The sequence below is a fragment of the Procambarus clarkii genome, chromosome 52 (genome assembly GCF_040958095.1).
Source record: "Procambarus clarkii isolate CNS0578487 chromosome 52, FALCON_Pclarkii_2.0, whole genome shotgun sequence".
NCBI lineage: Eukaryota > Metazoa > Arthropoda > Malacostraca > Decapoda > Cambaridae > Procambarus > Procambarus clarkii.
Window position 1 is genome coordinate 23617734 of NC_091201.1, and position 25687 is coordinate 23643420.

At 37.8% G+C, this 25687-nt stretch overlaps 2 protein-coding genes across 3 annotated transcripts in view; one reads left to right on the forward strand and one right to left on the reverse strand.

The window, feature by feature from the left end:
- Positions 1-5514, forward strand: part of LOC123763661 (GAS2-like protein pickled eggs) — a 38535-nt gene extending 33021 nt beyond the window's left edge. Inside the window, 4 exon segments of the mRNA XM_045750929.2 lie at positions 2-140; positions 1748-1935; positions 2324-2740; positions 2743-5514. Coding sequence (XP_045606885.2) covers positions 2-140; positions 1748-1935; positions 2324-2740; positions 2743-3335 — 1337 coding nt within the window. The 3' untranslated portion in view covers positions 3336-5514.
- On the reverse strand, positions 3-25461 carry Grip128 (gamma-tubulin complex component 5). 2 transcript variants are annotated; one of them, XM_045750926.2, is made up of 19 exons: positions 25113-25461; positions 22583-22795; positions 21751-21945; positions 20423-20685; positions 18358-18526; positions 17747-17951; positions 16218-16350; positions 15942-16109; positions 14337-14435; positions 13562-13713; positions 12975-13227; positions 10868-11096; positions 9490-9819; positions 9051-9171; positions 7670-7891; positions 7378-7466; positions 6805-6964; positions 6399-6456; positions 3-133 (listed from the first exon to the last, which is right to left on the reverse strand). In XM_045750926.2, the coding sequence occupies exons 1-18, from the start codon at positions 25176-25178 to the stop codon at positions 6401-6403; spliced, it is 3123 nt and encodes a 1040-aa protein (XP_045606882.2). In that variant the 5' UTR covers positions 25179-25461; the 3' UTR covers positions 3-133; positions 6399-6400. The 2 variants fall into 2 exon arrangements, with proteins under 2 accessions (XP_045606882.2, XP_069160440.1); XM_069304339.1 differs by lacking the exon at positions 3-133 and having other exon boundaries at positions 5604-6456.
- Positions 25462-25687: the final 226 nt, after the last annotated feature.

The window sequence follows — 25687 nt, forward strand, 5'->3', positions numbered from 1 at the left end:
TTCCCATCCCCTCGTCGCAGGTCAAGTGCAGGCCGAGGAATGAGGCGAGACTCGCTGGAAGGTGGCCATTCTATGCGTCAGCGATCACAGTCCCCTGCCAGTCGGGACCCTTCTGGCTTCCTTCGTTTAGGGTCTGGAAGGTAAACTCTCTACCAGCTAACATAATAATTATATTTATTTAAAAGAAGGTACAATAGGTTGGCGAGATTATATTAGTGATATTTTTACATTCTTGCAAAGCCACTAACACGCATAGCGTTTCGGGCAGGTCCTTAATCTAACATACTGTAACACCATTTTACAATGACTTAAGATAAGACTGATAAGACTTCATGTTCGCTGCATTTTTTTGCTGTCATAACAAGTACAATAGTTATTCCAGTATACAAAGTTTGTTAACCCTTGGGCTGCACACTCAAATTTCCATGACATTATCTCGCTGTGCAAGAAAAAAAAATCAGATTTTACTTTTAAGTTAAAATATATTCCCTGATCATGAGAAAATTAAAATAAAAAAACTTACTTGCTTTGGCTGTTGTGGACCGAGGAAATCTTGCGGTTACAATTCATGAGCATTCACAAAGTAATTGCCCAGTGGAGGTTGCCCTGGGCTAGGCATGAGTTATAGCAAAGATATTTTACTTGGTTATTTCAGTGTTGGCGATTAGTTTTTCACACTAGTTTTTTGCAGTAATATTATTCAGTAGTGTGTCTATTGAGAAATATGTGGAACATTGTTATGCTCAAGTATATTAGATGATCACACCATATTCTTAGAATAATAAAGCATACCGTTTTTACTCTGTATACACACACATTATATATAACTAGCTACATTTTTATGCACCATTACAAATCACTAAACAGTTCAGCTTAGCAGCACACGCTTGTCAGTTACTATGACCATTTGACACAGCAAAGAGCCTCCTGGTATACTACACACCGCTAACTCTAGCAACAACACTGCTGTTAGCATGAGAACTCTGGATCTGAATCATTTTTCACATGTATATTTTCTAAAGGAACATGAGGTTCCAATTCATGATGCATAAATGTAGCAATACCGATGGTCGTGTGCAAGTTTATTTCGAGCTGTAAACACTGTCACCAGCATTAGGTAAACTGATATCTGAACCTTGCACATAGTCTATTGCTGTCAGGGTATTCTATGTCACTATCGTCAACAAATAATTGTATTTATTTCATCATCATCATTAAGTGATGTGGGCATGAGTGACTGCTCCTGCATGCAAACTCTCAATTGCTTTCTTAGCACTGAGGACCTCATACCCAGGAGGGGTGTCCATGATTTTTGTACAAGACAGCATCTGTTTACTGGAGGCCTGAGAAAACAGATGTGAGCTCCGTGTACCTGCAGGAGTTGTAAAGCTTATGCGGTACTTTAAAACATTCCTGATTGTCACCCAGTTTATAGATAAATGGGAAGAACTTTTCTGGTTGTGTTGTGCAGTCAAATGGTTAATACATTTTATCAAGGATTATTTATTTGTTCATTTTTCAGCACAAATATTGAGAGATGGAGCTTCTCCAAATATGTAAAAACTCCAATTGAATGTTAATATCTATACAGTCCCTCTAATGCATTATGTGTGAGTTCCTCTCAGGCTAAGGGTCCCCTTCTTCCAGCCAGAGGTGGTACTCCCTTCCATATGAAATATATTTATACAAAGTTACCTATTAAATTTTTTATAAGGCTGTTCATCTCATTTAGTTGTATGTACTACAGATTCACCTCTGGGAAATGGGGACCAACATCAGGGTTTAGAGACGAGCAGATGGCGTGGCGTGATGACTCTTCTGAAGTTAGCGATGAAGGCTACAAAAGTCAAGGCAATACTGTTTCACGCTCATTACCTAGAACACGCAAACCAACACCCAAGAAAAATCTTGAAGTGGAAACAAGTGATATGATAGGTAAGTACAGAGTAGATATGATACATATACAAGGTACTAATGATAACTTTCATAAATTCAAGTAAATAATATTTCTATTATGAGAAAATTAGTTATTGTATATTTGTTTCTAATTGAAGCAAAGAGTTGGTAAACGGCATCTATTTCAGTTTACAATACTGGCATTGAAGAATCAATGGGATTTGATAAATTGTTAAACTGGGCAAGTTTCTCAATTTCAGAATACGATGCCTACATACATCTAGTGTTTTCTGTGCTATCATACATTCTGTTCTAGTAAATACAAAATACAAATTTGAGCTTTGGAATAATTTTTTTTTTTAATTTAGCATTCAATACTGTATATTTTTGCATAAATGTTAAAATTCAATATTTCCTTAATTTACAGAACGTCCAGAATCTTCTATGACACAAATGTCATCTGAAGGATCATCAATGTCAACAGAGGAATCGGTTAACACTCCCCCACGATCTCCAACAAATACCATAGTCAATCCTCCTAATTACCCACTTTCAGATGCTACCAATACTTGGTCACCACCTTCACAAATTAAAAAGAATTCCAGCAGTATACCAAAGTCAAAAATACCTTTTGTTGATTCTCTAAAAGGTCCGTTCATGGGTAGCAAGAAATCAAAGAAAACTTCCCTTCCTGAAGAAAAATCTCCATCAAAGCCAGCTTGGAATTCAGGACCTGGATTACGTCGGAGCAGTGAGGATCGTGGGAGCCGTATTATAAGTCGCAGCCGAAGTGCTACCAGTGAGGGTGGTCTAATGATGTTAGGTAGAGAATCTCCTACACGTCAGCCCTAAGACCATCAACAAGGCGTCCATCAGTGTCTGGTGGACCGCAAGGAAAAAATACTTGGAATGGCAGAGCATCAAGGGAACGTCCAAGTCTCACAGCCGATACCTACAAACCACCAACCCATCGCACTGTGCGTTCAGCATCAGCATCCCCAGCTACTACACGTCGGCATTTTGGACATTCGGCCCCAGCCACACCCTTAAATCGGTCGCCAAAACGTTCAGCCCCCGGATCCACCCTTACATCACCAACTACCAGTGGACCAGTGCTTAAACAGCTTGCTGATCTTGAACCTGATGAAAATACTCTCCTGTGCATCAAGGATATATACGACTCACTCAGAGCAAAAGTGTCTGAAAGTTTAGCAGCAGAGGGCAAGTCCTTACCACCAGAACTAGCTCAGGAGTATACAACTTCCTGGGTGAATGCACATGTGTCTAGCAGTGGAAGTCAGAGTTTAGATCCAAAAATAAATGTAAACATTGGTACTACCAGCCCTAATAGTTCTCTAAAAGTTGCCCCAAGAAAGTCTGGTGTGGGGTCGCGCATTCCTGCACCAACATTCTTCATGTCCCGCCAGACAGAAATATAGCAGTGAAATAAAACAAGGAATTAAGGCTGTGTAGGTGGTACAGTGAGCTTGAAATAGTGCCTGCAGATATTTAGTTGAAATTTTTTTTTTTTAATGTGAGCCAAAGAATTCACATTAGGTCCATGAATAGTGATAACACCCAAACTACAAAACCTTGTGCAAGTGTTAGGGAAGACTGACCTCAGTGTTATCTAGCAGGTACTATATTCACACTAATGCCACCAGCAAGTTGACTTGGAAGTTTCTCTACCCAAATGTGCCTCTGTAATCACACTAACATGAATGGTGCTCCTTACCTAACATGTGATATGTTGCAATTTATATTATTTCTGACATTATGAAAGAATAACATTCCGATATTATTGTGTGTTTGATATCGGTCGTGTCATAACGCAAATACTAGTCGAATGTAGAATAGAAAAATTATAAAATTATCAAAAAATGTTTAAAAAACTGTATAGTTTTTAATTAAATTTGATATTACTGTTGACACAATTTAGTACAATGGTATATAGCTTTACAGCCTTGTTTTATCCAGACTTATGCTTCAGTTTAGCTTTTGAATGCATATTTGTTTAAATTCTCGAACACTTATTATAGGTATGTTGATATCTCCGTGTAAAAAAAAAAAATAGACCTACACCACTTTGTGATCTATGAAGAGGTTGCAATATTTTAGAAAAGAAAAACATTATTTTTCAGTGGAAGTATTTATAATATAATGTACTAAATATTATAACTTTTGCCGCCTGAAAGGGTGGTTTACAAGACTTTAGTTAAGAAACTGTACCAGTAGGTTACAAGAAAGTGATTACTTGAGTCCATAGCATGCTAGAGTAATGTTCTTGAAGCATTTCTAGGTCATGTCAGCAAGAAGTTATGAATGTTTGTGAATGAAATAATGGGCATTTGTAATAAATTCTGTAAATAATGATTTTTGTTCTTTAACTATAATTAAATAACAAGTGCCCAGCATTATGCTTTAAAATTGGTGGGGGAAGTTAGTATTTGCTTTCCTAGTGAACATGTATGTTGTCTTTTGAAGAGAAATTTCTCAATTTATTCCCTTAATGTTGAAATTGTATTCTCATTGATTATTGTTGAGTATGACGAGACTTCAACAGAGCTGTTAAAAAAATAATTTAAAATTATTAATAGATCTTGGTTTTATTTATATGCACTGCAAGTATTTGCAAGCTTCAAAGAATTTATAAGAGCTAAAACTTTTACAATTTTATGCTCTTTCTGGCATTGTTGCTGTTATGAGTATTTTAATTATTATATTGGTAAAATTTTACATAAGTCTAAGGGTTTGTTACTTGCATTAATCCTCATTGGTACTAAACTAGCAATAATTATATAAAAAAGTAACTATAACTATCTTAATTAAATGACATGTAAAGCATTCCTGTTTGAGTGCCAACAGTGTAAGAGTAAGAATTTGAAAAGCAATTACCATTAATTATTGTTCAATGCAGGGTGCTGGTCCACACTGGCTATGCTTGAAGCCTAGGCCTGTTTTGACTTGATAGCTGCCTACATAAATCTATATATAATACAAAAAAAAAATACAAAAAAAGTGCTTAACATTATTGTTGACACTGCTGTTAATGCTTCCATCTAGCACTTGAACACACGGTAATGTTGCCAACACTGGTATGCTAAACTACTGTATTTTGTAGAAATATGTTTTTTGGTTTTGTTTCCTGCACTCTAATAATGAATGATATAATGGCTTATGTTATAAGTTTAAAATTCATATACTGTATACTAATCCCAATTTTGGTTGCATATTTTTCATAGGGAAAATTTTTAGGGAACAAAGCAACAGAAAAACCTGTAACAAGAATAAAAATATATGGTGGCTCACAGCTCTGTGATGGGCATATGTAAATACGACTACGAATAAAAACCAAGCTTCGTTTTATCCCGTATGAAGCTTCAATGTAAAGAAATTCCTATCATTTCTAATTTACAATAATTGGTGATATCCCTTAATGTTATGTATGCTAGCGACCCTGTTTCCTAATTCCCAACTCCCATATAACTCTTCTGTTCTTGACACCAACCATCTGTGTACTCTGGTAGTCAGTTGAACATAGTACTGTACTCCACTCAACTGACGTCTCGGAGATTGTTATTATAATTACATTTTTAAATAAAGACAAAAGAAATTAAACTTTTCTTTGTTCCCTATATTAGATAGGTATCTGACACGAACGTTTGGTCCCGAGAGAAGGGGGTTAAAGAATAATTGAAACAAGACCATTGAAAGAAAAAGCTGCCTTATTCACAGATAATTCAGGGCTTATTACAAAAGGATTTCATTGAACATAAACTGTACATTATTTACAAGTTACAGCTACCATTTTGAGACTTAAACGGCATAAATCAACACTGAATGACGTAGCATGTTAATTCAAATACTGTACAGATGCTTTAGTAAGAAATTCTGTAATTATAAATATAGTACAGTATACAAAAACTTAAATGCAGTATATGGAAATGCGATACCAGAGCACATGTAATTACAGAATAAGAGATACTGTACTGTACTGAGAAAATCCACCAGGGCTGTGAGGTGGGAGCAAACCAACAAAGGCAATGCCAAGCCACATAATCTACCACTAGACCATCGCTGACTTGTAAAAGTCATACACCCGGATTTCTACTGAAATCACAAAGTCTGGAGGTCCCTACTGAAGCTAGTTCAAGTCTTTATGTATGCCCACAAGCACTTTGGTGGAAGGGCTAAGTGGTCTTACACCTTACACCCCATCTTCAGAAATACAAAAATCATGTTAACCTGATATATATCAATGAGAAAATCCACCGTTTCTGAAGTTGGGGAGTAAGGTGTAGGACTACTTTGCAATTCCTCCAATGCTTGTGGATCATACGTAAAAATTTGGACTGGCTTTCTCATGGATATTCATGTTAATGTGATTTCTGTGTAGGTACTGTACTGTACACACAAATGATTTTAGAAACAGAATCTGTACACCTGAGATTTTGCAAATTAAGGTACTCTTAGGTGCAAGTTGATATTGTAAGAATAACTACCTCTAGCGCTGGGTGAGAAGGGGAACTGTGTCAACAAGGGTTCGTGTCAATCCCTCCACTGAAAAGGAAACAGGAAGAAATAAATATGCTACTACTGTAGTAAACTGTAAAAATAACATTAAAGTAACAGTATTGTATTACTAGCATTTATTTCTGAATAAAATCATGGAAATCAAATATTTTTTTAGCACAGGGAGTAATAAGTACAGTATGTGACCCAGACTGCTGTTACTTATGACAATGTGGAGAACAACAACAATCTGAACCCATGGGCGATGTTATACAAGTAAATTACAGTGAGCAATCATGCCTAAATGTCAAAGATGTGCCCTGAATAAGGCATCTTATAAGATTGCAATTATATAGTCAAAATAGATATGCTTCAAGTGCAATAGTTTATACTCACTGTGTGGCACAAAGTGCAAGGTGACAAGTGTGGTGAGGAAGTTGACCAGGTACCGGTGCACCTGTGTATACTGGCTCTCCAAGCTGGCTAGCTCATCAGTGCTCACATGACCAATATCACGCAGCCATAGCTCACTCAAACGACGCGTTAACCAAAATACCTTTAAAAAATATACGTATTATACATACATATTACAAGAGTTTATTGAAGACACAAAAGCCGTTATCAAATGAAAACCTTTATATAAATAATGCACAAACTCTAAAGCAATTGTGTACACAAATGGCAGAGTACAGAATATTAACAACAAATAAGTTGTTAATTACAAGTTACAGCTAAATAATTCCAGGGTAATGAGTATTTTAAGGGAAAAGTGCCAAGGGAACTTACAATGAAAACTCCTGTTTTGGCCTACAGCACTGGTTACTAACTGTTGTGATAATGGCACTTTTTTCTAATACTTCTAATACTCAGAAGACGCAAGGGGGTTGCAACCCACCACTTGGAAACCACTGTCTTACAGTAATTTAAGTTTTAACCAAAAATACAAGATCTATATAGAAATTAACACACCTTATTTAGTACCACTTGAAGAGGAAGTATTTTGTCATTGCTGCCCATCAGACATTCAGTCATTAGTCTATTTACTAACTTCGTGTGCTCTGTAAATAAAAAAATGTATTTTATATATATATATATATACTGTATATATATATATATGAATATACATAAGCTGAATACACCAATGGAGAAGACTCAAAGTGCATCAGAGATTGAAGTTTTAAAGTGAATACAGTATAAGTAAAATCTCAGGTGAAACTTTTTACTATTAACTAAAATACCATACAAATAAAATAATACCGACCAGCTTTTATAGTATTGAGGGATGGCCGAGATGCAAACAACTTTTCTACAGCTTGGTGGTAGGGCAAAAATACAGTATTGGCAAAATGGTCATGCAACTGCCGAGAGAAACACAACAACCACTGTCGAAATAACTGCAACCGGTGTAGACGAGACTGCAGTGGACCAACAGTTTCCTCTGTTGCCCCTTCAGAGCTAATTACTGCCTGCCAGCTGGCCATATCTGAAAAATTATATAAATGATGTACATATGAATAAAAAAAAATGTTTGCCAATTTTTTTATGTTAATTTTCACATCAATTTTGTATTTACCCCAAAAGAATATCCCATGCATGCTTGAGGTCTGAGCCTCCTCAGACAGTTGAACTTCGCTTGCACGGCGTTCTCATGGGTCGTGTCAAGCAGCTCCTCGTATACAGTTTACCTAGATTCCCAGCACGGGTTGGAGCTTTGTTTCCCGTGTCCTCCTTTAGGGTCAGTTACAATGATCTCTGACATTACAGGATCACATTAATACCCGAGCAATGCCTGCAGTTTGCGTTGCACACAACTTTCTCAAGTCTTGGTCTTTCATTTCACCTTTGACATTGTAGCAGTAGCGTATTGTCACAACCAGAGGTGGTCTGCCTTGTCCTTTCCACCGTGGCAAGCAACATTGGCTATAGTTTTGCTGCTTGCCTCTCAGGAGCTAATCCTCAAAGCAGCCCACATTTGAGGGTTGTTGAATGTGTTGGTGGTTAACCTCTACATGTTTCATCTCATCTGGACAGTCATTGACAGGGCTTTCAGGGTTGCAGGGTCATTGTGTCTTTCGATGCCAAATTAGAGGGATGCTAACAAAGCGTAACGAAGGGAGAGGACTCCCATGTTCACCTTGCATGTCTATACATGTGCTATTTCGCTTATTAGGTCACACAGTGTAGTGCTGGTGTTGAATTACTCTATTTGTGTACATATATTGTATGTCAATCAGTTCAGGCACAGCAACTGTCATGCCACCTTCTTCCGTGTGATTCTGTCTGGACATGTCGTCCAGGCATGGATTCAATCACAGCTAGGAAAGACCAAATCATCATTTGGTGATAACTGCAGTCCCCCCTAGTATATGATAACCGCATTTGCACAATAAGCAATTACAAAACAATACGAAAACCTTTCCATAGATGGGTCTTGGTAAAATCCATTACATCCATAAAGAACTATTATAACCCTATTAACATCATTGCCATAAAATAATGATAACTGTCAAATGACAGAAATTGCAGTGGCCTAGTAGACCAACAAATGATGATGACCTCACATTGAGTGGTGACATTATATATTCCAAAATGAAGTCTTGCTGCACTCTCCAACTAGCTTTTAAGTACTGTCAAGTACTTACCTTTGAACTTCAGTCTTTCTAAACCATAAGTTACTCTCTTGAGACTAAGAATAAAGTGGAACAGCATGTTGAACTGCTTCATAATGGGCTCAGTAAGTACCAGGTTTGCTGGCCAGGGTGCCTATAAGGAATAAACCAAAAATACTCACTGAAGCGCAAGTCCAAATATTTTGGCATTCTACAGACAAGACTAAACCCCAAATTATTATTATTTGGATGGAAATTTTGTTTGGTCAAGAGTCCCACCCTCAACAATAAATTTAAAATTTTAAACCATGCCGATTACTGGCTTTACATAGTAACATTTGTGACGATAAGGGTTAAGGATTCAACCAAAATAATTTGCCAACAAGACAAAGAGCATCTATCCACCTTCCTTACTAAAATCTAAGTATCAGTTCAGGTAATACCATTGTGAAAACTTAATATTTCTTCGTACCTGGTATTGTATCCTTATATCTGGTAAACCAACTTTTGACAGAGGCATATTCGGTGCTGCTTCACTGGTATGGCAAGTGGTGTGCCCCCTTTCACGGTCAGCTCTCAGTGTTCCGCTAGATCCTGTGATTTTCTCAATAACCAGCATACTATCACTCCTCCCTGCATTTGGACCTAAAGCACTTGCCTCACTGTCTTCACTTATTCTTGCATCTACTTCATGTGCAAGAGAAACAGAGAAGTATTGTGCAAACTCTGGGTAAAGCCGAGCGATGCAATATTGAAGGTGAAGAGTGAGACTAATACTGTCAACACCATCACCACTCTCCAACTGAAAAAAATAACAGGGGCCCCATCTTATTACAAAACTAGATGTGGTGTAATGAGTACAGAGAGTGATGTGATTACAGGCAACGAGAGTGTCGGGGCTCACATTCTTAAAAAATCTTAACTTTCAGTCTGGGGTTTGTGTGTTCTGTGATGCAGCAAGATGACAAAATTCACATTAAGAGGATTTTCAAGAAAAAGAAGACTTAGCCTCTACAAACATTTGAAAGAAGACAGAAGAAAGTAGAAAATGACAGACCAACCTTTTCACTACTGATGGTTAATTTTTTTTTGGTATAATGACACTGCAGTTGAGTGTGGCAGCTTGCTGAATATTCTCCAGCTCACAGTGACCTTTCAGTGAATATTATTTTCCAAAATCTTTTTTTTATCCTTTTACTTTGTGCCTTTTTGCCTGTTAATGGTTCTGTCTTTCTACTTTACCAAATGTGTGTATGATGAGGCAATATTCATTCTTTCAACACATTATTCATTCTTGTTTCTCAGGTAAGTGGCAATGGTTGCACATGTTATAGAGCCAAATTACATTGTTTAATTCTTTAGCAAAGGTTTCAAGTATTTCGTGATTAAAAGGAGATTTGAAGTCTGGAGAAGTTTCTACATGAATTAAATCTACTCCATGAATACTAATTGCCAATGTGAAAAATGTTCTACATTACGCCAATCCCCTCAATGATTGGTAGTTGCCAAAGGAAGCAATGTTCTACCAATGCACAATTCATATACAAAAGAATAATGACTTAACTGATTGTAGCTTTCTCTGGCACTTCAAGTGAGGTTACCGATACCAAAACTGCTCGACTACTTCCTTATATTACATAAATGCATTTAAAATAAGTACAGTACTAAAGAAATATAACTGTCCTAAACTTTTCTTGGCTACCAATTTGGTAATTCTTAACAGAAAGTAATATGATGCATAAATAAAATCTGTCTCCATGCAAGTAACTTGTTGTGAACATGAAATATAAAAGACACTACAGTACAGCTGCAATATATTGCAGCTCTTAAATATTTGTTGCAGTATTTACCTTGGCAAACAAGTGGGAGTAAAATTCAAGCATGATGTCACCAGCTTCCATGAGTAAAACGGAACGGACAGCTTGACAGTGGCGATCCAACTGGTTCTTTTCTACCAATACACAGGTGAGTCTGGCACTCAGCACATCCTGCTTCCTCTTCACCAAGGGACAGAGTGCTGATGTCAAGAGTGATACAACTGATACAGCCCGAGGAACATCTCCGATATCTTCAATTAAACTGCCAACGAGGAATAATGGGTTAAAGTACAGTCGTCTGAAGCCATCATTATTAAATCTTCTTATATCTATGGCATATTTCTAAAGACCTCAGCCTGATCTTTACAAAAACAAATGGTGTTTCCATCCATCTCCACCATCATTAAATATTAACAAATAGTTAGCTATATATGAAAACATCTGATGCATGTATATCCAGCTGGTTCAGCTCCAACACAAGTATATTGGCTACCCACTCAGTAAGGTGTGTCTTATCAGTTATAAACCATTTCCAATTGAGAAAAGATGGTAGAATTGTAATAATTTTCATGGTAGCATTACTGTTACGTCAATTTCATTCTCATTCACATTTCCTACCTGTTGAAGACTCCAAGGATTATTATTCCTGCGGCCTGGTCTCTAACCAGGCATTCTGGTTGCTGGTCTGATCAATCGGGCTGTTTAATGAGGCTGTTCACAGCCTGAAAGTCACAGCCTGAAAGTCGCAACCTGGTTGATCAAGTATCCTTTGAAGGTACTTGTTAAGTTCTCTTTTGAACACTGCAAGAGGTTGTGACAAAATTCTCACAACAATATTACTGTACATCCAATGTTCTTCAACAATGGTTGAACACAAATAAATTAATCAATACTGTACAATCGTTGAAATGGTTTACACTTAAAAAAATAACTTTTCTTCTTGCACCAATTCAACACAAAACTTTATAACTGTAACTACAGACACATTCCTCCTCTACTTTTGTTTCCACTGGGCCATGGTTGGAAGTGTGCGCGCTCTCTGGCAAGTGTTTTTTCCACTCTTGGGGTCATGTGGTGCATATCTCAATCTTACTTGAGGTGGATTCTGTGTTGAAACCCTCTTTGGGGGTTTCTCAAGATGTACTTTCTGTGGTGCCTGCCCCTCCTTTGATATCTATATTCCTTCAGATTATGCCCTTATCGTTCCAATGCCTTCTCCGGGAGAGCAATTAGGTTCATTTCCTTTCAGTAATCTCTGTGGGTAGCCTCATTTACAACTTTCCGAGCTTTAAGTCCTTGGTGCCATTTCTTTTCATGGCATATCAACCATTCTTGCCATCAGTGTCTCTACTTTGTTAAGTTTGAATTGGCTGGGAGACGGTGAAGGCCTCCTTCCCCCTGGCTTTGTGGGCATTTTGCCTCTGCAGGGTTCCGACACCTACCAATCTACAAGGGTACAAAATCCAGGTTCACAAACCATTCGTCTGGCCTGGGAAAATTGGGCTTATTACGTATGTGGTGGTCTAGCCACACACTCATTCTCCTGGTCTTTTTTTTTTTTAACCATTGTGATTAGGCCCACTATCTTGTCCGATTATCCTCCACCTGCCCTGGACTACCACCTTGTTTCCCCCATAACTTCAGTTCCTGTCCTTTTTACCATTCCCTTGTGCTTTCCTCTCTCTCTCTCTCTCTCTCCAGGGCTAAGGCTTGGTAGTACAGTACCAGAGTTAAGCATGGGAGTCATTGATGGGTCTCTCCCAGAAATGCATCACGAGTAAGAAATGTAACAACTCAGTAAGAATTTAATGAACAATGAAGAGTTGAGAATATGCAAGTTGAGAGTCGAGTTCCATTATTTACAAAAATCATTATCCATGAGGTAGAGATCCGATATAAAACTTCACTGAAGACAAGTGCAGAGTTTGTTACCCAAAACGATGTACATTTTTGCTTGTATACATTTATTGCATTATATTCGCCTAACATGATCCTGAACGTTACCAAAAATTTTTATCACGCGCTACACCCAAAGATATCCCCCCCCCCCATGAACAAATGAAAGACAATGTAAGAAACATTTCTTTGTAGTTACTCTTTCAGTTATGAAGTAAAACATCCAAAGGGCAACAACACATGCCTAGTAACAGAATCCACAGCTGCCGGTGTAGAAGCATGGCGAGAATCCTGGTTGGTGTCAGTGAAAGCGGCCAAGAGAATGGGATCTTTTTCCTCCCAGTCAGGTGAGAGATGACTGCTGCTCTCTGTGAGAACACTATCTGCATCCTCCTCACCACTGGCAGTGTTGTCATTGTTCCCATCTACACTCTCACTGGAGGCTGGACACACGGTTTGTTTTACATACTTCACCACTACTTCATCCAGTGACGACTCTGATGGAAAATAATAAGAAAAGGTTGCATTACTTACCTCCTTTTGAAGTAGGGCGTAATTGCGGATGACAGAATGATACTCGGTATAAGTAAGTTATGAAACATTTTATGAAAATGAAATATTCAAGCATTAAACTTATGATGATGTAATCTAAATGCATAAACAAACTATCAAATAATTTTAATTAGCAGTAAAATCAAGACACTTGTAATCAGAATCCATGATTCATCATATTTGTGTAGCAACATGTTAAATACCCACACAATTCATCACATGTACTGTATTTAATATCTGAAATAAAAAGTAAAATAACAAACCAATAATAAAGCAAACCTTGATCAGTTTCCGCCTTCAGTTGAGACAAACTGCATGCACCGGAATGTTTGGGCAGAGGCTCAACGTCGAGAATGGCCAATAGTTCTCTGGATTTGCCTACTGTTGTAAGAGACGCCACCAGAGGAGACAGGAATCTCAATATGGTTTTCCTGCCAAGATCAACAAAGTCATTAAAAAATAACACTGAACAAAAAATTAAGCATTAAATTAAATGCCCTTTTCTGGTGGGGCAAGAGTAGGTGCACGAGATTAACACTGGTACAAATACCATCAAGCCTTAGCCCAGCACACCTCTCAGATGCAACCATCACCTATAGGAAGCCATGACCAGAAATTTGCTCACTTTACAAGGAGAGGGAAACAACACAATCCAGAGACATACCACAAATAGGAAAATCCATTAGAATCCACAGGCGCAATAAAACGAGCAACTGCTTAGAGAAAATCAGACCATTTGTACCACCACTCTGGTACAAATTCCTGGTACCAATCAGTTACCAGGCCATGCTAAGCGCTGGGAAAGAATCTCTGAAGCAAACACAGAAATCCAACTGCAAAAATTTGGTAGCCAAGGATCATGTTCAGTCTAGAACAGTATCATGTTAAGCCAAACCGCCAAAATTTTATGAAACTAGTGGGCGCTAGTTTCACAAACTTTTGTTGGTTTGTTTTCATTGTTTGGGAAAGTTCTTTTTTTACACAAGGAAAAATGAAAGTATAGTAGGTTAAGTCTACTAGAACTACCTAATACAGGTAAACATTTGATACTTACATAGGATCTTGCATGTCACAGCTTTGCTCATCCTCCTCAAGACTAATCGTGAAAGCTTCATTCCAAAATCGTTCATCATGTGCTTTCACCGATTCATCCCTATATCAGAATAGGGTATAATTAAATAGTATGATTATGTATCGAATTCAATACAAACACTGAAGACAACATTTTAAGAAGCTTGTTATTTGTTGGATCCAAGACAAAATATCAATTTATTACAGTATTTTCATTTCAATTTTTGTATTTTCATCTTTACAGTGGGATGGTACATAGACCAATATATTAGATCTTTCTTTCTGTGAAAAAAACACTAACTGCAGGGCAGAGACTTTTAATTTATCCAACATTTTATCACCGCATTTTTTTTCAGGAATAAAAAGGGGAAGAGATAGGGGTACAATGTGGGTCTTAAAAACACTTACTAATGCTATGCTAGTGGGAGAGAACAACCATTGTTACCAAGCTTTTGAACAAAATCTAAGCATTCACCTAGTTGTGCTTGTGGGGGATGGGCTCTGCTCTTTCGGCCCACCTCTAAACTGTCAATCAATCGACTGTTACTAACTACAGTACTAAATTTATTTTTTCCCCACACACATCCAAGAAGCAGCCCATAAGAGCTGTCTAACACCCAGGTATCTATTTATTGCTAGGTACCAGGGGCACCAGGGTGAAAGAAACTGACCATCTGTTTCCGCCGGTGGCTGGGATTACGAGTCCCAAGCGCTGTCCATTCAGTCATGGCCCCCCTTGAATAAGTGTGAATCATAATGTGTAGTGAATCAAAATTCTGGTCCAGTCCAAAAACTGCCTAGAGCACAGTGCTAATTCCTGCATGTGGTGAGATGTTCATCCTAGCTGGAGACCTAGTCTAGACTATCTGGTCCTAGTGATCCATTTCCTCAAGGGGTTTAGCCAGTTTCATAGCAAGACAAGTACACTCTTAAAACTCATGGTCAAGGGTTTTCACGGCAACCCTTTCCTCCAGTGATGGCATAGTAGTGAGATGCCCTAGTGTCAGACTTGGGGCCCAGGATGCCTGGATATTTGATTTGATTTATCGATGTGTCTACTCTGTCATTCATGATTTGTTGGACAAATCATGATATCAAGGTGTAATCAAAGGTAACACTCAACTGAGAGGTATCTTGCTTGTTCCCCATTCTGAAAAATGATTCACTTCAGTTATGCTTTATTAATTAGGTATTGATCTGTTTCGGCTCAAAACTTGCATTTGCCCATTCAACATTTTGCATGAACACAGTGTTACATGTTCATCAAGTTGTTTTGCTCCAGACCTGGCTCATTTCCCTGGACCTGTAGGATTCCTATTGCTATACAGTGTACATCTACCACCAGTTCAGGATTGACTGAGGTATCTAAGCAAGTTCCTTTAATTAAGACTTTTAAATAAGGCCATTTAGCCTCAATTTAGCTCCCAGGAATTTTACCACGCTAACGTATTATTTTCCATGCTCTTCACATGTACAATTAACTATGGAATTACATTAAAATAACTGCAAACAGCCACAAGCTATATATATAGCAGGGTGAATGAATGAAAAATATAGTTCATCACCATGATGAGCAAACTACACCTACCTCTGAATGATGAATTCTTTGGCATGATCAACAAATGTACCGTGCAGCAACCAGCTGTGGATTATACTGAGGTAATGGCGAAGACTATGGAGTAGCAGCCTCATCAACACGCCTCGTATGCCTGCTTCACTGGCACCCTCCACACCTTCACACAGTGTGCCCAATAACCTACAAATGTGTATACATAAAACATTATTATGATAATCTTAGCCCCTCAAAAATCTGGTTGACAATTGCACAATAACACTTATGAAGACTTCATCATTCAAAACTAACCGTACAGCTGTGTATCTGGGACTTTTCTCCATGATATTGATGGTCGCTGTTGAATGAACTGCATAGATGGACATCAGTGTGCGCAACCAAGGTTGCAACTCTCCCTCAAGCCATAAAAGCGTACATGTGCTCTCTGAAAGTGTAATCAAAACAGGCAGGTCCTAAGATTAATATTCTATAAAAACATCGCAAGATATGCAGACAAGGAGTCACAATAACGTGGCTGAAATATGTTGACCAAATCACAATCAACTTGAGAACGGTCCAGGACGGACCGAAACGTCGTCGTTCCTTCACTTTCTAGTGTGTGGTTTGGTCATCACAAGATAAATATTTCAACACAAAACTGTTGTCTTCCACTATGAACAATTTAGACACCCAAAAATAGCACAAGAGGCATATTGTGCTATTAGTAATCCATGCTCATCTAGCCATCAAGTAGAGCACATTTCCATGGGAGTTTATGCTTAGTTATTGAGTGGTTAATAATTTATTTACAATTAAATTGAAAATAACTGCCACACAAAATTTTGTAATTTTTTACCAAGGTCGAAATAAAATAAGGTGGTGACCACAATTGGTCTATAAGCACCCCTAAAGTTCAAGAGATGTTGCTCTTCGAGTAAACCAAATGAATTCGCATTCAACAACTTCTTATCCTGTTCCAGTTAAAAGGACATCTTGATTAATGAGTTTTAAAAACAACAAACCAGAATAAAATCAAGTTCAAGTGCATGACTTTAATTTGAATAGAGGTTTGAGTTACCTGTACCAATTTAGTTCTAAGTGCTTATCCTATTTATTCCCAAAGCTCAAACAGAGCGAGATAAATTCATACACAAAGAAGTCGCATTAATGTGTTGTATCAGTGAGAAAATCAGTGGGACCCATGAGGAAGATCTGAACCTGCATGCTGGGTACTCCCAAGCACACGCCTCAAACCACGATATATTAAAAAGTAATGTAATCTGGGATTTAATTGAATCCTCTAGGCTTCTGGAGGCATCCACCGATACCAAATCAGGGTTTCACACATTACCTGTATACATTCTGGTGTGGTATTGGAGTTCTACCTCCCAATGCTTCTCTTTATTATAATTTAGTCTTAAAGCTTAATTGGCAGGCTAGGCTTTTCAGTAGTTTGGAAATCACCAGAAAAAGGAATTCATTATAGACAGTCCATGCATGGAGGTCAGTCTGCAGTTACTAGCAATGAAATGTTCAAGTTTGTGTTGGGTTCTGACTCCTCCTACTCTCAACTTTGTGTTTCTCTACATAGTCATCATCATTATTATTATTACTGTATTATTATTATTATTCAGAAAAATTTGTCTTTACCCATCTTTAAAAATAGAAGAAATGTAACATGTAAGCAAACAAAAAATTTGAACAAGAGGAAGTTAGTAAAAGGCAAATGAGGCAAAAATGGCATGAAATATACAATAACACACACTGTAGTGCCAAAAATAGTTACAATTTTCTAGAACAAGATTTAAGTACTGTATAAAAAAAAACATTAATAATCTAACCTTGCTTTTTGACACGGTCTTCCAGAGCAACAAGATATGACTGGAAGCGGTGTCTCCAAAGCCGCAAGCCAGCTGTGTAAGCCAAGATGGTGGCGGGTGTAGGCGGGTCCACACTTGGAAATTCATACTTGTGCATGAATGCGTCTAAGGTTTTCAGCTGATTCAGAGGTTCACACAGGTATTCCAACAATCTTGATGTTGCCCCCTAAAAACATTCAAATAAAATACAGTAAAAGCAGTATAATGATAGACCATCACAAGCATCATGCGTGAAAACACAAATATGCTCATCAAAAAATTTAAAGTCAAAACTTTCTATAAAACTTCTCTCTCTCTCTCCTTTTTGCAGCCTTCTACAAACTTCTTTTCCTCATCTTATTATATAGGAAATCCTTATCTTAAGTGGGACTTCCATCCACTATACATGCCTCTTTCCTTCCCATAATTGCTATTCTTTCAACTTTAAGTATAAAAATGTTTTTTGTTTTCCATCAATCACACTTGATATTTTAACTAACAAATTTCAGCATATTGTATTCACCCTGATTTTATACATAACATCTTGCAACAAACATTCTACAGATAGCAAATAACTATCAGACTTAACTTACCGGAGTCAGACTTGCAAGCGATATATTTGGCTTCAAGGTAAATGTACCTTTTTTGTTTAAAATAAAAACATATGAAGGTACTGGGCACAATAAGACCCAAAGGACCTCCCTCATCACTGACCACTCGCTTAGGTGTTGGCACAGTCCCCTCAAGCCTTGTTCTACTTCCCTGGAGAGAAAAATAATTTAAAAACCATTTACATAACTCTGATATTTATTGAATATGAAGCAACTTTCTGAGCATGACACTTTAATACAAGTTCACTCAACATTCCACCAGACAGATTCATGGTAATAGGGGAAGGATTACATTTCCCACCAGAACAGCATGGATCATTTCAAAACATTTCTGCCAGGTCATACTTGTGCTAGAGACGCTCTGAAGAAGAGCTCAGTAGAAACAGTCAATGTGTTTACAAGATTTACTTGGCATCACAGGGACTGGCTAGTAATACTTTGACCCAACTGCTAATTTTCTGCTAATGATAATTGACTGCTCCTTCAACAATTATCAGATGACAGCACACAAGCCAACAAAAGGTCTCAAGTCTCTAGCATGAGATTGTATACAGTTAAGTAATTTGACTTTAACCATAGAGACTGCTGTGTACTTGCTAGGGCAGTACGTATATATTGGAATGCTTGTATCCATTGACAGGTATGTATGTTTCAACCTATTTGGTCAGTGACAGTTCTCTTCACCAGATTTAAAGTGTTGAGGTTGAGTCTAGGGACCTGGTACTGGTTAAGATCAGTTGCTTGCAACCTGGTACTCTTAGCCATGGGGAATTGACTCAGATTAGCTCAGTGCAACTTATGATGTGGATACTAATCCTCAGCCCAAACTGCTAAAGCAATTGAGCTGGTTGACCCACACACCCTAGCCTTTAAGGTGGTTTTACTGGATTTACTATTTCTGATAATGATTTATCCCATCTAATTTAGAAAATGTGTGAATCGAGATTTAAAGGGCTGCATTCAAACCTTGTTTTCCATCTCTTCAGTTGTGGATATATGAACTGGTTACTGCTCATTTTTCCAACCACCTTCACTTGCTATGGACCCTAAGTGGCAACAGATTTCACCCATGCTGACAGAGTTAAAGGGGTAAAGAATCTGAACACTCCATTCCTCCTGTATATTTAGGAGGGAGGGAGTGGGAGGGAGGGGGGAATCTGGAGTTGTCATCCAGCACCTGCATTCTCCCAAGAGTTGGGTGGGAGGAAGCAGCTAGTTGACATACTAGCAGTTGAGCCAGACACTACTTCTGTCGTTATGGTGACAAGTAGGGACTGGAAAGGTTTTAAGCATTATAGGTGTACAGTACTTTCTTTGGTCACACTGGGCTGGGTGTAATCTGATTTGCATTCCGGGTGTAATCTTCAGGTAGCATTGAGGAGGGGAAGGGCGTGTGTGGGCAGTGATGGAGGAGATGGGGGGGGGGGGGAGAGTGTATGTAGTGTATGTGGGAGTAAATGGGGGAGTGTTTGTGTGGGGGTGCTCTTCTCCAGTATCTTTCTAGCACCAGTATGACTCAGTAGGCACACTGAAAAAGAAATTCATGTTATACTATAAACCTGTCTAACAGGATCTTTAACGAGCTAACATTATGGAACAGATAAAATAAGGTAATAAGGTACACTGCAAACGTTGTTGAAGTCTTTGAATAAATTTGCTACAACTCAATGTGGGTTTTTTTATTGTGAAACGGAGATAAAAGCAGGTACCTAGTAAGACCATACAGTAACTGCATTTACAAAAAATATTGTAAAGGAAATAAATACATCCTTTAGAAAATAAATTAAGCATGTTAGAGCCCTAAAAAGGTTGTTGAGGGATACATCCCTCCCACCTATTGTGTTAAACACCATGTTTTGCAGTTTCTTCATTACAAATCAAGGAGCAATAGCATTTTTCATGGTAATAGCCTATAGCATACTCATACCCAAGAGAAATCATATAATAGAAATGTGTCATTAAAACATCCATGTAGTATATGGGTTAGTACATAACTAAACTGTAGAAACTTTATTGCAAAATTATACGGCAATGAGCCGACACTTACCACAGTTTTGCCACATTGGCAGCTGGATGATCAGACAGTGGTGGTTGCTGTGAACGCTGCGGTCCCCAATACTGCAGGTGAATTTTGGCCGACACCCAAGACTTTGCTCGGTGAATCTGCTCCAGCAATTCTCGGGTCGTTAGCTGCTTAGAGGGCAGCAGCTCTGCCGTGTAGTTTGGTGGTAACGTGTTCACTAAACAAGTACGTAGCTGAGCAGCACCACTACCTTCATCATCACTGCACTCACTGTCTGAAGACCAGTCCTAAAATAAGAATGTAAGGTTCATTTTATTTATTCACCAATACAAATTATTTCTGCACCTTTTAATGATCATCTCAGAATAAGTGCTTTTGAGTCAATATACTATATACATATATATATTCAGGATTGCAGGTAACCCCTTTCCCTGTCAATGTAAACAAAACTTTTAATTACCAAAATATTATGAGAACAGCTCCTATCTTTCAATTATGCAAACACAATTCTTACTAACACATGAAATTTGTTGTATTGTTCCAACAAAAAAGTGGAAACGCTCAACAACAAATTGCTCACAAAAGCAAAACTATTGTCTTTTCATCTATCAGCAAAATTACTGTATCTACATTCTTTAATGTCTTGGTTTCTTTAGCCATTTCATCTACTCTGGGAGTTAGCTTAATGTGGGATCCTTTGAATATCGGAGTGTGTTTTAATGATCTTTAAATATTTGGCATTCCACATGCAAGCATGGTTTTGCTTGCATGCAGCTGTTGCTACTTGCTTGTACCGCACAAGGAAAATGTGTAAACAAAAGTCAAGAATGTCCTCAATATGAAAATATAAGTGCAAAATTAAATGGAATGAGCAAGAAATACAATGACCTAAATATAGAAAACAAATTATAAAAGCATTAGGGAAAGGCCAATGAGGAGCAATAAATAGCCAAATGGTGCTGTATAGCCAGCAATAAATAAATATTTATTTGGCCAATAAATAGCCAAATAGCTAAGGTATACCGAATGCATTGTTGAAAAAGGTGTCGCATCTACAGCACAGTGTCTGCAGATGAAAGTACATTATACAGTATGTGTAGAAGGTGCCACACCTACAGTGTAAGTGGTTGAAAGTGTTGTGGCTACAGTGTATGTGGTTCTACAGCATGCTGTGGTTAAACAAAGTGCTACAACTAGCAGTCTCTGGCTGAAGTTGCTCCAGTAACAGTGTCTGCTGTCATCAAAGAAGAAACATTAGAAAGAAAGGATGTCAGCAGGTGACTAAGACTAACCAGTATATATTGATGTGAAGATTTTGTAATTAAGAAAAATGTGAATAAAGTAAGACTTACAGAGAGGGGTTCCTCTGGCCCAAGGATATACTTGGGTTCTCCTGTTCCTAGGTATGCCACCCAGTCAATTTGCTCTTGTGGTCCCTCCTCGGTGGTCTCGGCAACAGCCTTGCTCTGGATCTCTCTCACTGGTACTTGTGTGGGGCTATTACTCAGGTGTAGCAAGAGAGATAGCAATGACCATTCTACATCAGTCTGGAATGATCACATTGGAATGAAAACTTGAATCTAGATTTCATTCAGAAATACCATTTCTTAAAACAGATTACACATGCCAAGTAGAGACCAAAACACTAATTTCACATTTCCATATCAGCTACAATTCGTGGGACTTTCAGAAAATTCTGCATTATTGAATATTGGGTTGTGGCCAGAAAAAGAGGGGCTTTAATAAAAACGAAATTCCTCTTTGATTAAGTGGTTACTGTATTATTTCCTAAATTCCACTGCACATTTTTAACCCTGTTTTTCCTTTTAAAAAATTGAAAGTCCTCAATGTTTCCTCTTAATTCTAGTTTTCTCTGCTTGTTATTACTTCTCAACTACAATTTGATGTATCATATGAATGCATGTGCTAATCTGCCTTTCCATGTCATCTTTTTTAGAAAAAAGTTGGGCTTGTAAAAATTACATTTCTAAGTTATTCGGCAGCTCCCAAAGGTACAGTGATCTACGGCACATTAATCTGGCTCACTGCCAGTCACTGACAAAAGTGGCTATTGCACTTGAATATATGCAACAAAAAATATTACCGCTACAATGTTTGCCAATTAACCCCAAAAAGATTAGTAGCTACACATGCATTAATAAACATTACAGAATTACTTCTTACCTGAAAATGATCTTTGAAGAGAGGAGAGGAAAGAAATTCAGAGGTGAGAGACATTAGTTGTTGAGCTCTGTGGTGCTGGCCATGAATGGTGAACTTAAGGGCAAGGCCATCAATGGAACGACGTACAGCATGGCTGTTCACTGCCAAACAGTGATGATATAGTAGGTTAGATAAAACAAACTGCTCACTTCGGATAAAGTTTTCTTCGCCCTCCTGAAATAGATATTAAAAATTCTCATTATCATAATTTTAAAAGATAAAAACTACAATATTTTTTGCTGTGCATTGCTGTAATAGGAATAATTAGAAGTTCCATTATGTATTTGATTACAAGATTATGCAATAATGTACTGTAGATGACCTATATTTACTCTTAAGTTGTTATGATATACTGTACAATAGAATTGATTAATTACATCTTCACACACACTTGTGAAATTGTTTATTTAAGGACACAAACACACAATTTGGGCACCGAATGGGGGGCCATTTATTTATGTAAATTAGTAAGAAGAATAGTACTATAAAACAAGATTTACCACTTTCTCAACCTAAACTAAAAATGTAAAATGTGAAAATACTACACAGCATTGTGTCCCCCCCCCCCCCCCCCATCCTTCCATCCATCAGTTCTGCAAATCATAATCAACATATTTATCCACAGTACTTATTTATCAGCTCTTTAGCACTCAAGAGTTCAGAGCCAGACTTGGTTATTTGATCTCTGCTAACTTTTCAGTTAGTGAGCAGTTGGGACCAGTGAGCAGTTGGGATTGGGTGGTTATAGATAGGAACTGCCTCGTATGGGCCAGCCTTCTGCAGTTACCTTTATTCTTATGTTATGTTATTCTTAACTTTATTATAGAAAAAAAACATTAACTCTAAAGCTGGGAATTATTTGTCAAATAATTCCTTTCTTTGTAAAATAGATTTATATTAAAAATATAGGCAGGCAAAAAGCAACTACGAATGTTTTAGTACCGAAATGTGTACCAATGGCTAGCTAGGAACATACAAAAATAGCAGTGATTATTCATGGGCAAGAAGGCATCTATCAGAACATTAAACATTTCTACTGAAGTCTTTGCCAGAGAGGCTGCACATCATGAGGGTAAAATGAAGGAATTTTACCAGATATTTAACAGAGCCAAATGGGGTGTAGCTTCAGGTTAGCACAATATCAAAGAAACACCATTAAAGAATCAATGAAGAAACTTTCAGAGAAATTTATCCTGTGCCCATGTGTACCGAACTGCGTACCCGCTGAAGCCGTAAATACCAAAACTCTTAAAGTCGAAAGTACAAGTGGAAAAGATCATTAAGGCCAAGAGGGGGGGGGTGATCTTCGACAAGCCGCCAGCTTTCTGTCCTCGTCGAGACCATTAGTGTTAGTGGCCCTTGGGTAAATATGTGGTTTATTGAGAAATGACACTTTAGCCTATGTACAATATCACTTACTTTTAAATTATGATGAATGCTGATAATATATACCATTAATAATAATAATTTATTCACAAGACGGTATAATGTGTTGGCGAGATTACATAAGACTGGTATTTTTACATTCTTGGAAAGCCACTAGTAAGCATAGCATTTTGGGCAGGTTTTTAATCTAAAATATCAGGCAAGATGAAAATGTATATTGTAGCAAGATTTTATATCACCTCACCAATAAATTTAAATAATCCAGTCTACCCATTTTATTTAGTTTCTCAAGACTGTAAGACCATAAATTATGACAAATTTTAATCACACTAAGACAAAATTATAAAATAATGAATAACCTTACTCAAATTAGTGCAACCCCTACTTGTTTGCACCTGTTCCCTAGTGTCAACACAGTAGTCATAGTTGCAATCAAATATTTAGCAAAGCAGCAATCATTTTTGAGAACTAATTTAGTACAAGCTCAAAAATAAATTATTTGAACTGGCTAAATTCTTATATCAGCTACTGTACATTATTATATAGTTTCTTTTAAAAAAAATATAATCATCATAATTATACTTTTGAGAAAATAATCAGAACTGGAACATAAGGCAGGAGGATATATGCCTGATAGTTAGTCTGTTAAAAATATAAATAAATATTAGATATTAATTTAATATATATTAGAAACAAATAAATGTATATATATATATTCTTCTGTATGTGTGCCAAACCACGGTATATGGTCTGAGCTTACTTGCATTTTTCTTATTTTAGATTAACTACAAGTCAATGACAAATGTTAAATTATATCAGCAAAAGTGAGCAAACTTGCAATAAACAGCTCATTTTCCTTTAAACCAAACTTTTAAAAAAATTGGAGGGATGGAAATTCTGCACCATAGTCATAAACTGGCAATACCATTTACAGATAGTGAAGAGGAGCTGGACCCCCTGCTGCCCTCGTCTGGGGGGGGGCAGGGGCAGGCGACACAGGTTTCTAAGATAGGCCTATTTACCTCAATTTTCCATAGCACCCATAACCGGCTTCAGGCCATTTTACCTCGTTTAATTAAACAAAAAATAAGAAGACTCAAGTTACCTGGAAACCCAATACGTGAGTGACGAGTTCTTGGGTGAGAGCATCGAACTTGCCCTGGCCAGACATGACGTCCACCGCGCCCCTGGGCTCACACCACGCCCCCTGGGCTCACACCACGTCCCTGGGCTTCACACCACGCCCCTGGGCTCCTCCTGCACCACCAGGCACTCACAACTGCTGCAGGCGCGTCATCCTGTTCTCCTTGTCATAGGGCATGAATGAGCTCCACAGAACCTGATCCCTCCTCCTCCTCCAGGTTCAAAACAACCCCCTGTGTTTTGTTCCAATAATTTAAACAGCGGCTGCGCGGGGTCTGGTTGAGTCGTGCACACACACAACTGACGTACAGAACGTCGCACTCTCCCGTCCTCAGTAACTACAGAGAAGGCCTATTGGCCCTTACCAGGCAGCTTCTATTTATACCCATTCAATCTCATTCATATATATATATATATATATGTCTAATTCCTCAAAACAATCAAGGGATCCTACTATTATATTACGCGGTAGTTGGTTCCACAAATCAAAAACTCTTAACCAGTATTTACCCGGGTCTTTCATAATGCATAAATGTA

Coding starts and splice junctions, on each gene's coding strand:
- Grip128 (XM_045750926.2), bottom strand. CDS start 25,178: ATGTCTGGCCAGGGCAAGTTCGATGCTCTCACCCAAGAACTCGTCACT. Junction 16,110..16,217: donor CCCAGATACACAGCTGTACG/GTTAGTTTTGAA, acceptor ACACATTTGTAG/GTTATTGGGCACACTGTGTG. Junction 6,457..6,804: donor CTTGCACTTTGTGCCACACA/GTGAGTATAAAC, acceptor TTTCCTTTTCAG/TGGAGGGATTGACACGAACC.